This window comes from Rhincodon typus, chromosome 34, assembly GCF_021869965.1.
Source record: "Rhincodon typus isolate 14 chromosome 34, sRhiTyp1.1, whole genome shotgun sequence".
NCBI lineage: Eukaryota > Metazoa > Chordata > Chondrichthyes > Orectolobiformes > Rhincodontidae > Rhincodon > Rhincodon typus.
The window spans coordinates 1,503,750-1,520,403 of NC_063365.1; the positions used below are offsets into that span (position 1 = coordinate 1,503,750).

A 16,654-nucleotide genomic window follows, 5' to 3' on the forward strand; every position below is an offset into this window, starting at 1 on the left:
AAACGTTAACTAATTTTTCTAAAAACTGAAAGACTAGCATGTAAATAATATCTTTCACAACTTCGGGACATTCCAACCTGCTTCACCCCACAAAATATTTTGGCTCAGATTTTCTTCTGACCAGAAAGTCATAATGCCAGTTTTGATCGGAGTTGTGCATGGGAACCCGGTGAAGGCTCTCCAAAGAAATTGTCCAGGAAACTGAATGTTCCACTGGGCAGTTCCTCTACAGCTGGAACCCTCAAAGTCTCCATTTAAATTGGATTTGTTGGATGTTTTTGATATGATTAAGTAAAATAGTTATGCAGGAAAAGTTAGATTACTGAATGCCCGAGTAACCATTAAACTGGCCTCTTACTTGTCTCTCACATCCTCAACTATACCTCCTCCAGAACCCTTACAGCACCCAGACCCTAAACCAACCTCTGCACAACTGCTAGACCCAAATCCCCTCAGATCTGACACCTACCCTTTCCACCCAGTCTGCTGGGCCAGATTTCTCCCGCTCACCCACCCCAACCTGCCCTAAACACTGCATTACTTAACTTGCCACCTTACCCACTACCCCTTTTCCCATTTGACATGCTGCTCACCTGGCATCTTACCACTTCTGCAACTGGCACCCTATTCTTCCAATACCCTAACCCCACATTTACCTTATGTCCCTACTGTTTTACTGTAGCCGTCAAAGCGGCTGTCAGAATGTTTAAATTTCAAACTAGGGCAGCTGAAAGCTGTGGAAAGGGGGTCCAGTTTGCCTTGACAACACTTGTAGTAGGTAGCGGGAAGTTCAATCAGGTATTTAACGGGAATTGGATTTTTATCTAAGAAGGATGACAAAGGAAAAGATAATCATGCAGGGCTATGGGAAGAAGTGGTAGAAAAATGGTGCTTTTTTTCTCATTTAGAGAACGTCCACAGATGTGAAAAGTCAAAGGGCCTCCTTCAGTACTTTAGCAACTTTATGATGCTTTTCGATGGATAAATAACACGTAGAACAGAGGAAGATCTCTTCTCTTAAAGCACTATCAAACCTTTTACATCTATATGATACGTTGGCAGATGCTCACTCTATTTAGTACTTCATTTAAAAGAGGCGACTTCATACAGTTCCTTAATACTCCAATGGAAGTTTCTGCCTGTTTTAGGTGCTCAAGTCCTCGGGGTGGGACTTGAAACCATAATCTTTGGGTAATACCTTTCAGGTACACATGCTGACAGCCCAACTATGTATTTATATATTTTTTTAAACACATGAAATAACAATTTGTGCTAGGCAATGAAGTATGACTCATGTCTACACTACAGCAATAGGAAAAAGCCAATGAAACTTGCAAAACTGATCACTTTCCTTCTATATGATTTTCTACACTTAGTATTATGACACAAATTAGTCTTGGTTCATGCACAGTCAATCATAGAACATAGAACATAGAACATAGAACAGTACAGCACAGGAACCGGCACTTTTGCCCACCATGTCTGATGGCATTCTAAACTAATCCCACTTGCCTGCACATGGTCCATATCTGTCTATTCCCAGCCCTAAGAGCCGCTTATTCATTGTTATCAGCTTTGCTTCTACCGCCTCCCATGGCAAAGTGTTCCAGCCATCTACCACCCTCTGTATAAAACAAAAACTTTCCTTGCACATCTCCTTTAAATTCTCCCCATTTCACCTTAAATATATGTGCACAGTATTTGGCATTTCTACCTTGGGAAAAAGGCCTTCAACTATCCATGCCACTCATAATTTTATCTACTTCTATCAGGTCTCCCCTCAGCCTCCAACACTCGAGTGAAAAACACCCAAGTATGTCAACCTCTCCTTACAGTTAACACACTCCAATCCAGGCAAAATCCTGGTAAACCTCTTCTGTACCCTCTCCAAAGCCTCCACATCCTTCCTACTGCAAAGAGTATTCCGAATGTGGCTTAAATAAAGTTTTATACAGCTTGTCAACTTTTGTACTTCATGCCCTGGCTGATGAAGACAAGCATGCCATATGCCTTCTTAACCACTTTATCCACTAGTGTTGCCACTTTCAGGGCTTGCACCCTAAGGGTCCAATGCTTTGAAGGGTCCTGCCATTTACTGTATACTTTTCTCTTGCATTTGACCTCCCAAAATGTGTCACCACATTTGTCCAGATTAAATTTCACCTGATATTTCTCTGCCCAGCCTTCCAACTGATCTATATCCTGCTGTATCCTTTGACAACCCACATCAATATCCACAACACCACCAATTTTTGGGTCGTCTGCAAAATTACTAATCAGAACACTCACATTTTCATCCAATTCATTTATATATTATAAACATTACAAACATATAAACATTATATAGTTTAAGCACTGACCCTTGCAGAAACCCTTGCAGAAAACCACTGGTTACAGACTCCAGTCAGAAAAACACTCTCCCACAATTACCCTCTGTCTTCTATGAACAAGCCAGTTTTGTATCTAACTTGCCAACTTACCATGGATGCCATGTGATTTAATCTTCAAGCTCAGCCGACCAGGAGGGACCTTGTCACACAGTCATATAGCATGGAAACAGACCCTGAGGTCGAACAGGATCAGGCCAACCATGCTCCCAAACTAAACCAGTCCCACTTGGTCCATATGTCTCTAAACCTTTCCCATTCGCATACTTATTCTAATGTCTTTTAAACGTTGTAACTGTACCTGCATCCACCACTTCCTCTGGCAGTTCATTCCACACATGAATCACTCTGTGTAAAACAAAAAATTGCCCCTCATCCTTTTTAAAACTTTCTCCTCTCACCATAAAAAAATGCCCCCTAGTTTTGAACTGCCCCACCCTGGGAAAAGACCATTACTTTTCACCTTACCTATGCCCCTCATTTTATAAACCTCTATACAGTCACTCCTCAACCTCCTATGCTCCAGGAAAAAAGATCTGTCTATCTGGCCTCTCCTTACAACACAAACCCTCCATTCCCAGCAACGTTCTGGTAAATCTTTTCTGAATCCTCTCTAATTTAACAATATCCTGCCTACAGCAGTGTGACCAGAAGTGCATACAGAACTCCAGAAGAAGCCTCAATGTCCTGAACAACATCAACGTGACATCTCAACTCCCATACTCAAAAAAGACCATAAGACCATTCGAGCAGAAATTATGGGCCCATTCGGCCCATCAAGTCTGCTCTGCCATTCAATCATGGCTGATAAGTTTTTCAACCCCATTCTCCCGCTTTCTCCCTGTAACCTTTGATCCCCTTAACAATCAAGAACCTATCTATCTCTGTCTTAATATACGAAACGACCTGGCCTCCACAGCCTTCTGTGGCAATAAATTCCACAGATTCATCACTCTCTGGCTGAAGACATTTCTCCTTATCTCCGTTCTAAAGGCTCTTCTCTTTACTCTAAGGCTGTGCCCTCGGATCCTAGTCTCTCCTGCCAATGGAAACATCTTCCCAATGTCCACTCTGTCCAGGCCCTTCAGTATTCTGTAAGTTTCAATTGGATCCCCCCTCATGCTTCTAAACTCAATTGCGTATAGACCCGGAATTGTCAAACATTCCCGTGTTAAGCCTTTCATTCCTGGGATCATTCTCATGAACCTCGTCTGGAATCGCTCCAGGGCCAGTACATCCTTTGTAAGGTATGGGGCCCAAAATTGCTCACAATACTCTAAATGTGGTCTGACCAGAGCTTTATAAAGCCTCAGAAGTGCATCCTTACTTTTATATTCTAGTCTTCTCAAGAAAAATGCCAACATTGTAATAGCCTTCCTAACTATCGACTCAACCTGCAAGTTTACCTTAAGGGAAACCTGGACTAGGACTCCCAAGTTCCTTTGCACTTCAGATTTCTGAATTTTCTCCCCATTTAGAAAATAGTCCATGTCTCTATTCTTCCTATCAAAGTGCATGACCTCACACTTTCCCACATCGTATTCCATCTGCCACTTCTTTGCCCACACTCCTAACCTAAATCTTTCTGCAGCCTTCACCCGACCTCTTCAATACTACCTGTCCCTCCACCTATCTTTGAATAATCTGCAAACTTAGCCAGAATACCTTCAATTCCTTCATCCAGATAATTAATACATAAAAAGTGAAAAGTCATGGTCCTTGTGGAACACCACCAGTCACCAGCTTCCACTCTGAGAAGGAACTTTTTAATCTCCACTCTCTGCTTTCTGCCAGACAACCAATTTTCTATCCATGCTAGTACCTTGTCTCTAACACCATGGGGCTTTACCTCACTCAGCAGCCTCCTGTGCGGCACCTTATCAAAGGCCTTCCAGAAGTCTAGATAGATAACACCCGTTGGGTCTTCTTGGTCCAATGTGCTCGTTACCACCTCAATGAATTCTAACAGATTTTCAGACATGAAATGAAACTATGCTGTCTTTGCCCTATTTTTCCAAGCACTTCCAAGTTTTCAGAAATCTCATCCATCACAATGGACTCCAAAATCTTACCAATGACCGAGGTCAGGCTAATTGGCCTATTAATTTCCTGCCCTTTGCCTTACTCCCTTCTTAAACAGGGGGATTACATTAGTGAGTTTCCAGTCCTCTGGGACCCTCCCTGACTCCACTGATTCCTGAAAGATCATTACTAATGCTTCAATTATCTCTTCGGCTATTTCCTTCGGTAGTCTGGGATGTAGTCCATCTGGTCCAGGTGATTTATCCACCTTAAGACCTTTCAGTTTTTCTAGCACCTTCTCCTTAGTAATGGCCACCATACTCACCTCTGCACCCCAACTCTCGGAGTTTTGGGATATTACTCTTGTCTTCCACCATGAAGACTGATGCAAAGTACTTATTCAGTCCCTCAGCCATTTCTTTGTTTCCCATTACTACTTCTCCAGTGGCCCAATGTCCACTTTTGCCTCTCTTTTGTCCTTTATATATCTAAAGAACCTCTTGCAATTTGTTTTTATATTACTGACTAGCTTACTCTCATATTTAATCTTCTCCCTGCTTATTTCTTTTCTCGCTGATACTGTTCATCTTTGTAGGCTTCCCAATCCCCTGGCTTCCCACTGTCCTTTACCACATTATTTGCTTTCTCTTTTGCTTTTATGGTGTCCCTGACTTCCTTTGTCAGCCATGGTTGCCTCATCGTCTCTTTGTTATGCTTCTTTTTCTAAGGACGAATTTCTGCTGTGTGTCCCGAATTACTCCCAGAAACTCTTGCCATTGCTGTTCCACTGTCTTTCCTGCTAGGCTCCTCTCCCAGTCAATTCTGTAATTGCCTTTATTCATCTGTAATTCCATTACATTTGATTTCACCTTCTCCCTCTCCAACTGCAGAGTAAGTTCTATTGTATCATGGTCACTGCTTCCTAAGGGTTCCCTCACCTTAAACTCCCTTATCACGTCTGCCTCATGGCACAACATTAAATCCAGATTTGCCTGTTCCCTACTGGTTCCACCATGAACTGCTTCAAAAGGCCATCTTGCGATCCACTACCAGCCTGATTTTCCCAGTCCACCTGCATACTAAAATCCCACATGATCAGTGTAATCTTGCCTTTCTTATATGCCTTTTCTATCTCTTGGTGTATCCTGTGCTCCAAATCTTGACTACTGTTAGGAAGCCTGTACACAACTCTCATTATGGTTTTTCTTTACGTTTGTGGTTCCTCAACTCTGCCCACACAGATTCTACATCATCTGACACTATTTTGTTTCTTGCTATTGATTTAATTTTATTTCTTACTAATAAGACAATCCCACACCCTGCCCACCTGCCTGTCTTTTCAACAGGATGCATATCCTTGGATATTTAGCTCCCAATCCTGAGCCACTTGCAGTCACGTTTCGATGATGTCCACCATATCATACCTACCAATTTCAATCTGCGCCAGAAGCTCATTTACCTTATTTCATATACTGCGTGCATTCAGATACAACACCTTCAGTCCTGTACTGACCGTCCCTCTTCTCATTGCCATTCATTTATCCGGTGTACTTGAAGTTTGATTCCTAACCCTTTCCAAACACACTGTCCCATTTTGTGTGCTGGAGACTTGAATAACCTCTTCCGAGTTCTCTCTCTTCATATTTTTCCACGCAGTTGAATCCACTCCAACAGATGTTAACCTGCTACTTTGTTTCCCATTGGCCATTCTACTTCTTGGCATTTTACCATTCCCTTCCCTTCTCTTCTTTACCCCCTGCCCCGCCCCATTTTCTAGTTTAAAGTCCTTTTGGCCACCCTATTTACCCTTTTCGCTAGAACACTGGTCCCAGCTCTGTTTAGGCCTCTAACAGATCCCTCCTGTTCCAATACTGATACCAGTGCTCCATGAAAACGAATCAGTCTTTCCATTGAAGAAGAGGCATTGTTGTGCCTTCTTAACTGTCGCATCTACAATGGGAAGTCCAGGACAGGTTTTCGGTTATCGTGACTCCAAGGAACGTGACGCTCTCCACACTCTCAACGCCAGTTCCAATGATGTAGATGGGAGCAAGTTCCCCATCCTTCTTTCTGATGTCAATGATTAGTTCTTTAGTTTTGCCGATGCTGAGAGAGAGGTTGTTTCCACTGCACCACGTCACCAAGCCCTCTATCTCCCTTCTGTATTTTAACTTGTTGTTGTTAGATATCCGTCCCACTATGGCAACGTGGCCAGCGAACTTGTAGATGGCATTCGTTCAGAATTTGGCAACACGGTTGTGGGGGAGTACAGGGAGTACAATGGGGGGCTGAGGACACATCCTTGGGGGGCTCCAGTGTGGAGTGTTATTGTGGAGGTGCAGTTATCTATCTTCGATGATTGCAGTTTTTGGGTCAGAAAGCTGAGGATCCAATTGCAGAGGGCAGAGCTGAGACCAAGGTCACAGAGTTTTGAGATCAGTCTGGAGGGAATAATGGTATTGAAAGCAGAGCTGCAGTCAATGAGCAGGAGTCTGACGTAGGTGTCTTTGTTGTCCAGATGTTTCAGGGATGAGTGCAGGGCTACGGATATGGCATCTGCTGTGGACCTGTTGTGTCAGTCGGCAAATTGTAGGGGATCAAGACAGGCTGGGAAGACTGGAGTTGATGTGGGCCATGACCAGCCTCTCAAAACACTTCATGATTATTGAGGTCAGAGCCACTGGGCGGTAGTCATTAAGGTACATTGCATGTGCTTTCTTGGGTACGGGAATGATGGTGGTCTTCTTGAAGCAGGTGGGGACTTCGGCTTGTAGGAGGGAGAGGTTGAAGGTGTCGGTAAATACCTCTGCCAGTTGGGTCACACAGGAAATGAGTGCTCGGCAAGGGACACCGTCCGGGCCCGTCGCTTTCCTTGGATTGACTCCCAGGAAGACCAATCTGATGTCTGCAGCAGGGACAGAGGGAACAAGTGTGTCCGGGGCTGTGGGCAAGTGTCACCGCATATCTTCTCCATCACCAAGACTGCCTCCTTACATCCATTATCTTGAACTCATCCAAACTCAGCCGCTCATATGCTAACATTCCCCTCTCCTGTTCACCCTATCAGTGATCTATACTGGTTCCTAATTCAAACAATGCCGCAGTTAAAAAGGTTCTGATTATTGTTTTTAAATTTTTCTGATTTTTGCCATTAACATCTCTCATCTCCAGCCCTACAATTTTCAGAGATGATTGCACTCATCCAATTCTGGCCTTTGTTGTCTCTTCTCCCACTCTATGATTCTAACCACTCCAATAAGATTTTGGGTAATCCAAAATGGAAGACAGAAAAAAATTGTGGCTGTAGGTGATGCTCCTCCTTTGAGGTATTTTCAGCATTGGAATGGACTTCCTTGAATACCAAGAACAGTAATTACTGTTTTATAAACTGTTGCATTGCTAGGTAGATAGACAAAGGCAGTGACCACATGGGAAGTAAATCAAACAGATAAATAAAGCTGCACTGCTGTCTGACCTAGCAGTGAATCTGCACAGCTGATAGTTCTGCTTTTTGATCTTAAGTAGGTCTTTTCCCCAGGGTTGGGGAGTCCAAATCTAGAGGGCATCGGTTTAAGACGAGAAGGAAAAGACTTAAAAGGGACTAAGGGACAACTTTTTCACGCAGATGGTGGTGCGTGTATGAAATGAGCTGCCAGAGAAAGTGGTAGGGTCTGGTAGAATTACAACATTTAAAAAGGCATCTGGATAGGTATATGAATAGGAAGGGTTTAGAGAGATATGGGCCAAATGCTGGCAAATGGGACTAGATTTATTTCAGATGTTTGGTCAACATGGACGAGTTGGACTGAAGGGTCTATTTTCATGCTGTACATTTCGGACTATGACTAGCTATTGTGCCCCCACCTACCTCAGTCCTAAGCTCTGGAATTCTCTCCAGAAACATCTCCACCTCTCTTTTCTTTCCCAAAATATTTCTCAAAACCTGCCTCTTTAACCAGACTTGTAGCCATCTGTCCAAAGTTATTTTCTATGGATAAGTGTTATATTTTTGATAACTGTTCTTCCATTTACCGTTCATTAGTAGTTTGAACATCTGCTCACGTACTCAGTAATATATGCCCCAGACTAGCCCCACAAGGAACAGCTTCCTGTGATTACATTCTACAGAATACATAAGGTTGATTCTGAACAGTATAGCTGATGTCATGAAGGAGGAGAAGCAGTGGCATAGAGGTTACATCATTGTACCAGCAACCCAGAGTGCCAGGCTAATAATCTGGGGGAATACTGACAAAGAGTCATATCGAGCTTGAAACTTTAATACTGGTTCTCTCTCCACACATATTGCCAGACCGCTGAGTTTCTGCAACTTTCTGTTGTAGTGTTCTTGGGCAGAGTTTGAGTCCTTCTCTAGCAGATGGATGAAACTTGAAATCAAAATCTGAAACTTAAATCTAGTCTAATGGTGATCCTGTTGTCAATTGTAGTAAAGACCTGTCTGGTTCAGTAATGTCCTTTAAGGAATGCAATCTACTGTACCTGGTCTGGCCTACATGTGACTCCAGGGCTACAGCAATGTGGTTGACTTTGAACTACCCTCTCAAATGACTCAACAAGCCATTCAGTTCAAGGGCAATTAGAGATAGGCAACAAATGTTGGCTTTGCCAGTGATGCCATTTCCCATGCAAGAATTAAACAAAACACATTTGAAGGTGTCCAATGTCATTTCAACAATACAAGTGAAACTGCAACCTGCTCAGAACGTCTCAATAAAATTTAGCTCCACACATGGAATACTGGAGTTTTAACAGATCTGAAACATGAAAAAAGAGCAATTCACATTTTTTAAACTTTTGAAGAACAAATCATCCATATCCCTATATTTAATGCTTTTCCTTCGTACTCACCACTTCTTTTCTGGAATTGGGCGTGGTACTGCATTAACACGACATGGAAAGTTGGGCTGCCCTGACATGTTCCGACCAAGAATAGTGCCCACCAAGTTCAGTGGGAGGATGACAAAAAAACAGATGCAGCACACAGCAACCTTTATGAAGAAAAAGAACATATAAAAAATAAACTCAACTTCCTGCATTCGTTACTCATATTGCATGTTGGAAACATTTTGATAAACTGTAATTCGAAATCAGAGAGCGCAGGACCCACTAAGATCGTATACAGGTAATGGATAACCGAGAGTGCTGTACAGTCTTTATAAAAACCGAGCTCAATCCATAAAGATGGAGATTATTCAGAATTTCCTTGTACAACATAGGAATGATTAAAGGTCACAATGGATCAATTAAGATGGGAAGATTCAAATACAAGAACAGAAATCGTTCAGATATGAACTTAGCTTAAAAAATCTTAACATCACAAAGCCCCCAAATGATCTGCAATGTCTAGTCCTGATCACTAAGCCTACCTTCAAAACAAGAAGCGTTCTCTTGGTCTAGGCTGTTATAGATGGAAACGTTGGACATGAGTGTCTCTCAGTCATTCTTGGATTTTAAAATATGGAAAAGCTGAACCAATTGGTTTTTTTTTAAAAAAAGAACTCTGGCCTCAGGTTTTTGTCCTTTATTGTACCACTTCCTGCTCATAAAACATGCCTGAAACATCACTGCTTATTCACAGCAAATCCAACAGAAGCTTCCATGTAATATTTAAATTAATAAAACAATTTAAAAGAAAATAAGTGCAGTTTAGATTGGAACGTCACGTCAGTCCTGGCAAAACACAATAACCTACATCTGGTTCACTGAGGAAAAAGATCTGACATAGTGAATGGAAAAGAAAAAGGACGTTCAATTAGGTGTCCTTGGTTAATTCACTTATCCAACGTGAGATCCTCTGTCCACCATTAGAAAGACAGTGTACATGCGCCATCCAGAGGTAGTTTAAGGCAACAGCAGTGCCTAAGTAGTACTCAAAAACAGAGGTTCTTAAGGCAATAAGGGGAACTTTATACTGCCGACTTTTCGCTGTTTATGTATCCATGTGGTTTTCTCCCATTTATCTTAATTGATAAGCTCAGTATTCAGTTCTTAACTCAGGGTTGTATGTTTGGGAAGAGATTGAGTGCTTTGGAAGCATCGACAGCCCGAGGTGCTGGAAGACTGGCTAATGTGGTACCATTTTTTTTAAGAAGGGTGGTAAGGAAAAGCCAGAGAACTATAGACCGGTGAACCTGATGTCACTGGTGGGTAAGTTCCTGGTGGGGATTCTGAGAGGGGGGCAGGACTTACATGCACTTAGAAAGGCAAGGACTAATTAGGGATAGTCAACATATCTGTGGGCATGGGAAATCGTGTCTCACTAATTTGACAAAGAAGATTGAGGAGGGGAGAGTGGTAGACATCCTCTATATGGACTTCAGCAAGGCATTCGACAAGGTTCTGCATGGTGAACTGATTAACAAGATTAGATTATGTGGAATCTGAGGGAGCTAGCCAATTCGATACAAAATTGGCTTGAAGGCAGAAGACAAAAGGATGGTGGTGGAGGGCTGTTTTTTGGACTGGAAGCCTGTGACCAGTGGTGTGCCACAAGGATCGGTGGTGGGTCCACTGTTCTTTGTCATTTATATAAGTGATTTGGATGTGTATATAGGAGGTATGGTTACTAAGTTTGCAGATGATACCAAAATTGGTGGTGTAGTGGACAGTGAAGGAGGTGACCTAAGAGTACAACAGGACCTTGATCAGATGGCCCAATGGGCCGAGGAGAGGCAGATGAAGTTTAATTTAGATAAATGTGAGGTGTTGCATTTTGGTAAGGCAAACCAGGGTAGGGTTTATACCATCAGTGGTGGGCCTGGGGTACATTGCCAAGCAGAGAGTCCTGGGGTGCAGGTGCATAGTTCCTTGAAAGTGGAATCATGGATAGACAGGGTGGTGAAGGTGGTGTTTGGCATAACTGTCTTCATTGGTCAATGCATTGAGTATAAAAGTTGGGAGATCATGTTGCAGCTGTACAGGACATTGGTGAGGCCACTTTTAGAATATTGCGTTCAATTCTGGTCTCCCTGCTATAGGAGAGATATTGTTAAACTTGAAACGGTTCAGAAAAGATTTACAAGGATGTTGGTGGGATTGTAGGGTTTGAGATGATGAACTGGCTGGGGCTTTTTTCCTTAGAGTGTGAGAGGCTGAGGGGTGACCTTACAGAGGTTTATAAAATCTGACAGGCATGGATAGGTTGAATAAGCAAGGTCTTTTTCCTAGGGTGGGGAGTCCAAAACTAGAGGGTTAGAGGGGAAGCTTAAGGGAAACTTAAGGTTAGAGGGGAAGATTTAAAAAGGGATCTAAGGGACAACTTTTTCATGCAGAGGGTGGTGCATGTACAGGCTGAGCTGCCAGAGGAAGTGGTGGAGATGGATACAATTACGACATTTAAAAGACTTCTGGATGGGTACATGAATAGGAAGGGTTTAGAGGGATACGGACTAAATGCTGGCAAATGGGGCTAGATCTAGTTTAGGATATTTGTTCGGTATGAATGAATTGAACCGAAGGGTCTATTTTCATGCTGTATAAGTCTATGACTCAATGACTCTAAGCAAAAGCAAAAACTTGCTTTTATGTAGCATCTTTTACAAACATCAAATTAAATAAAAAGGGCTTATAAACAGACAAATCCCCTGGCCTGGATATGTTGCATCCCAGGCTGCTGTCAGAGGTAAGGCAGGAAATTGCAGGGGTCTGAGACATATTTTTTAATTCCTCTCTAGCCACAGGTTAAGTGCCAGAGGACTGGAGGATGGCTAATGTAGTTCCACTTTTTAAGAGAGGTGGTAGAGATAAACCAGGAAATAACCGGCGAGTCTCATGTCAGTGGTAGGAAAAGTACTGCAGAAAATTCTGAAGGAATGAATTAATACCCACTTGGAAAGGCATGGGTTAAATAGGGGTTGTCACCATGGCTTTGTCAGAGGGAGGTTGTGCCTAACAAATTTGATGAAGTTTTTTGAAAATGTGATTAAGTGCGTGGATGTCAGTTGATATAGTTTATATGGATTTTAGCAAAACTTTTAACAAGGTCCCACATGGGAGGCTGATTGAGAAGGTTAAAGCACATGGAATGGAGGGAAACTTAGTGAGATGGAGTCTAAACTGGCTTAGTATTGGTACACAAGGGATAGTGGGTAGAAGGATGTTTGAGTGACTGGAGGTCAGTGTCCAGTGGTGTACCACAAGGATCAGTACTAGGATCCTTGTTGTTTGTTATAAACAGAAATGATATAGATGAAAAGTGGGGAGAATATTAAGCAAATTTGCAGATGACACCAAGATTGGGGGAGTGGTCAATAGCAAAGAAAATGGTTTTAAGTTTCAAGAAGATTATAGATAGGTTGGTCAGATGGGCAAACCAATGGCAGATGGTATTTAACCATGATAAATGCAAGGTGATGCACTTTGGAAGGAGGAACAAGATGAGAGAGTATTAAATGAATGACAGGACACTTGGTAGCTTAGAGGAACAGAGGAATCTTGGGGTTATTATTCACAGATCCCTGAAGTTGGCAGAGCACATGAATAGGATGGTTAAGGCGGCAAATCGGATGTTTGCTTTCATCAGGTTTGGCAAGAAGGTAATGTTGAAGTTATACAGAGTGCTGGTCAGGCCACAACTGGAGTACTGTATGCAGTTCTGGTCACGTCACTACAGGAAGGATATGATTGCACAAGTGGGTACAGAGGAGGTTCACCAGGACGCTTCATTCCAGGCAACAACTGAGCTATAAGGAGAGATTGGATAGGTTTGGACAGTTTTCTTTTGAGCAGGGAAGGCAGAGTGGGGGGGCATGATTGAGGTGTATAAGATTATGAGGGGTATGGAGAGGGTGAATAGAAAGGAGATGTTCCCCTTGGCTGGAGGATTAATCATGAGAAGGCATAGTTTTAGGGTAAGGGACTGGAGATTCAAAGGGGATATGGGGAAAAAAACATTTTCACTCAGAGGGTGGAGGGAATCTGGAATGCATTGCCTGGGAAGGCAGTGGAGGCTAGAAACATTTCAACCTTTAAAAAATATTTGGATGAATACTTCAAATATCATAACATTAGGAAATGGGACAAGCGCAGGAAAGTGGGATTACCACACTTTCATCGCAGTTATGTAGATGCTGACTCGGTGGGCTGATGGCCTTTTCTGCGCTGTTTGAATATATGAATCAGGCATGCCAAAATCAAAAATTACTTTTGATATACAGTCACTTATAATGTAGGAAATGTCACTACCAATTTGTACAAAGCAAGTTCCTATAATCAACATATTGGCCAGATGACAGTTTTTTTTAAACCATTTTTAAAATTAACCTGTTCAGGGGGCTCTTGTGGTGCAGCAATAGTGTCCCTATCCGTGAACCAAAAGACCTGGATTCAAGTCCTACCTGCTCCAGTGGTGTGTATTAATGTCTCTGGGCAGGCTGATCAGGAAATATATAAAAGATTAGTGAATTGCTGTTAATATCAAGCAGAAACCAATTGAACAAAGCAACTACACAGACAGAGGGGTCTGCGTGGATTAAGACAAATCAACTTGTTCAGTGAGCCCTCAGTAGTGTTCCTACCCCTGGACTGTGGCACCTGGGGTGCAAGTCCCACCTGCTCCAGACGTGTGTAATAACATCTCTGAACAGGCTGGCTTTTTTATTTAACCTATTTTCCTAATCTACTTGTAGTGATTGGAACCAGGTGGACCTTGCTGACTATGAGGTTTTTAATTGGGGTCGTTAACCTGGACCAATCAGGAGATTAGGAGTTGAGGACTGACTCCAAGCTGGTTTATTAAATGAAGGGTAACTTGGTGTCAGGAACTGGCCTCTGTGCAGTTATTTCACAACTTGAACCCAGACCTTCTAGTCCGGGGTAGGGACACCACCACTGTGCCACAAGAGGGCCCCTCGAGTTAACTCACCTGCACTTCTTAAATTAATGCCAAAAAGAAATCAATAATTTCTATCCAAAAAAACAAACAAGGCCTCAGTTTAATGTTGCACCTGAAGGCATTACTGACAATGCAGCACCCCTCAGTACTACACTGGCGTATCAGCCTAGATTGCTTTGCTGAAGTCTTGAAATGGGAATTGAAACCACAACCTCTGGATTCAGACTGGAATGCTGGTAACTGAGTCTCACTGTCTGGATTATGACAGGGAAGCAGTGGTTCAAAGAGAATTCCCAAGACAAATTAAGTCTACTAGTCCTTTGCACACCAGGTACATCCTGATGCACAAGAATATAATCCATTTCTTGCTCAGAATTTCCAAGCACCAGACCTCTTGCCTCTGCTACCCAGACTCATGCTTGAAAGTTCTGCCACTTCTGAAACTGATGCATCAATGCCTTGTTTCTGTTTTTGATATTCTTGCACATCCTCACAATTCTGCACAGTAACCTACCTCCTGTAGCCATCTACACTATCTTACTTATTTTGGGTGCAGTGAAATCATGATTTCATCATCTCTAAAACTAAAACCATCCACTTGAATGTGACAATGATTTTGGACTATTCAGAGGGTTTTTGAAGCAGAGACCGAGTGACAATAGTGGTTGAAGCATGATTCAGCACGGATGCTGCACAATGGAAAGCAATGAAAGGACCATAAAGGTGGTGGTGGTAGTAAGGAATAATTGGGTAGATAACAAGCAAAAGTATGCATAAAATGGGTCATTTTCAGGTTGGCAAGATGCAACAAGCAAAGTTCAAAGGCATCAGCGCTGGGGCTCCAATTATTCATAATCTTTACCAATTACCTGGACGAAGAGAAATGCATGATCAACTTGACAGATAAAACAGATTATTTAAATGGAAAAAGGTTGCAGAACTCGACCTGGAATTCTTGGTCTACAAGTCACAAAAAGATAGCATGCAGATACAGCCAGTGATTAAGAAATGTGAAATGTTGCTGTTTATTGCAAGGGTAACTGAATATAAAAGCAGAACATAAGAACTAGGAGTAGAACTAGGCCATTCAGCCCTTCAAGTCTGCGCCACTTTTCAATATAATCACAGCTGACCTCAGCGTGGCCTGAACTCCAATTTCCTGCCTGGTCCCGCTGATCCTTTAACTAAATAAAAATCTGTCCACCTCCTCCTCAGAATTTATTTAGTGTCCTGGCATTCAATTTACTCTACGGTAGTGGATTCCACACATTCATTACCATTTGAGAGAAGTAATTCCTCCTCATCACTGTTTTAAATTGACCATCCCTTCATCTAAAACTACAACTTCTCACTGTAAATTGACCCTCTTAACATCCTCCCTACATCTACTTTGCTCAATCACTCTTCAAAAGACAAGCCTTTCGTCTCTGGAATTCCTCTGGTAAACTTTCTTTGAACTGCCTCCAATGCAATTACATCCTTCCTCAAGTGAGGGGTCCAAAACTGTATGCAGCACTTCAGATGCAGTCTCACTAATGCCTTGTACATTTGCAACAATATTTCCTTAATTATACACTCTATTTCATTAGCAATAAATCCCAAAAGCAGGGACACTTTTCCACTGTTGTAAAGGGCATTGAGACATCTAGCCAACCTGTATTGTTTGGTGTCCTTAGAAGCGGTTCAGAGGACCAATTCCTGACAGGAGGGGTTATTTTATCAGGAAAGGTTGGGTCCATATGCACTGAAGTTTATTAAGGGGCCGAATGACTTACTCCTGCTTCTAATACATATGTCTAGTGGCTTGGGAAAATATGAAACAGTAAGCAGTCTTTCAAGATAGCAACACAGCAAGTAGAGTATTGCAGTCCCATTAGACTATCAATTCTTGCATCAATAAAACTAATCACAAGGAGAAAACTAGAAAATACTCAGTGTTAAAGTAGACTAATAAATGGCAGTCAAGATGGTTTCAGCAAGAAGAGGTCCTTCCTGATAATGTGAAGCCTCTGACGAATGTTGGTCTGGCTTAATGGAACCATTCTTATAGGACAGAGGGTAAGAAGGCTTTAGGTTCAGGCCCTATCCCAGAAGGATATAACTTAAACTGATCCCTCAGTGCAGCAATGAAAGTGATAGATTCCAAGGGCCACTAAATCAAACTGTCTGCAGTAAAAGATACAAAAAGTTTTACTGAAAAAAAAAAAGAGTAAAACCATTTGGTGTCCTGGTCAACATTTTTCTCCCAGTCAACAGCATCTTTCAAACTGGCCATTCATCTCGTTGTTTTTGAGACCTTGGCTGCTTTGTATGTCTAAAATATAGGTGACCGTATTGCCCAAGTAATTTGTCAGCTATGAAGTATTTTGGGATATTCTGAAAAGCCCAATAT

The 16,654-nt window shown here is 42.2% G+C and overlaps 1 protein-coding gene across 1 annotated transcript in view; it reads right to left on the reverse strand.

Moving 5' to 3' along the window:
- tm9sf3 (transmembrane 9 superfamily member 3) overlaps window positions 1–16,654 on the reverse strand; it is a 118,403-nt gene that overhangs the window by 28,123 nt on the left and 73,626 nt on the right. Inside the window, exon 10 of the mRNA XM_048616261.1 lies at window positions 9,279–9,418. Within this exon, the coding sequence (XP_048472218.1) occupies window positions 9,279–9,418 (140 nt within the window). The remainder of the gene's footprint in view (window positions 1–9,278; window positions 9,419–16,654) is intronic.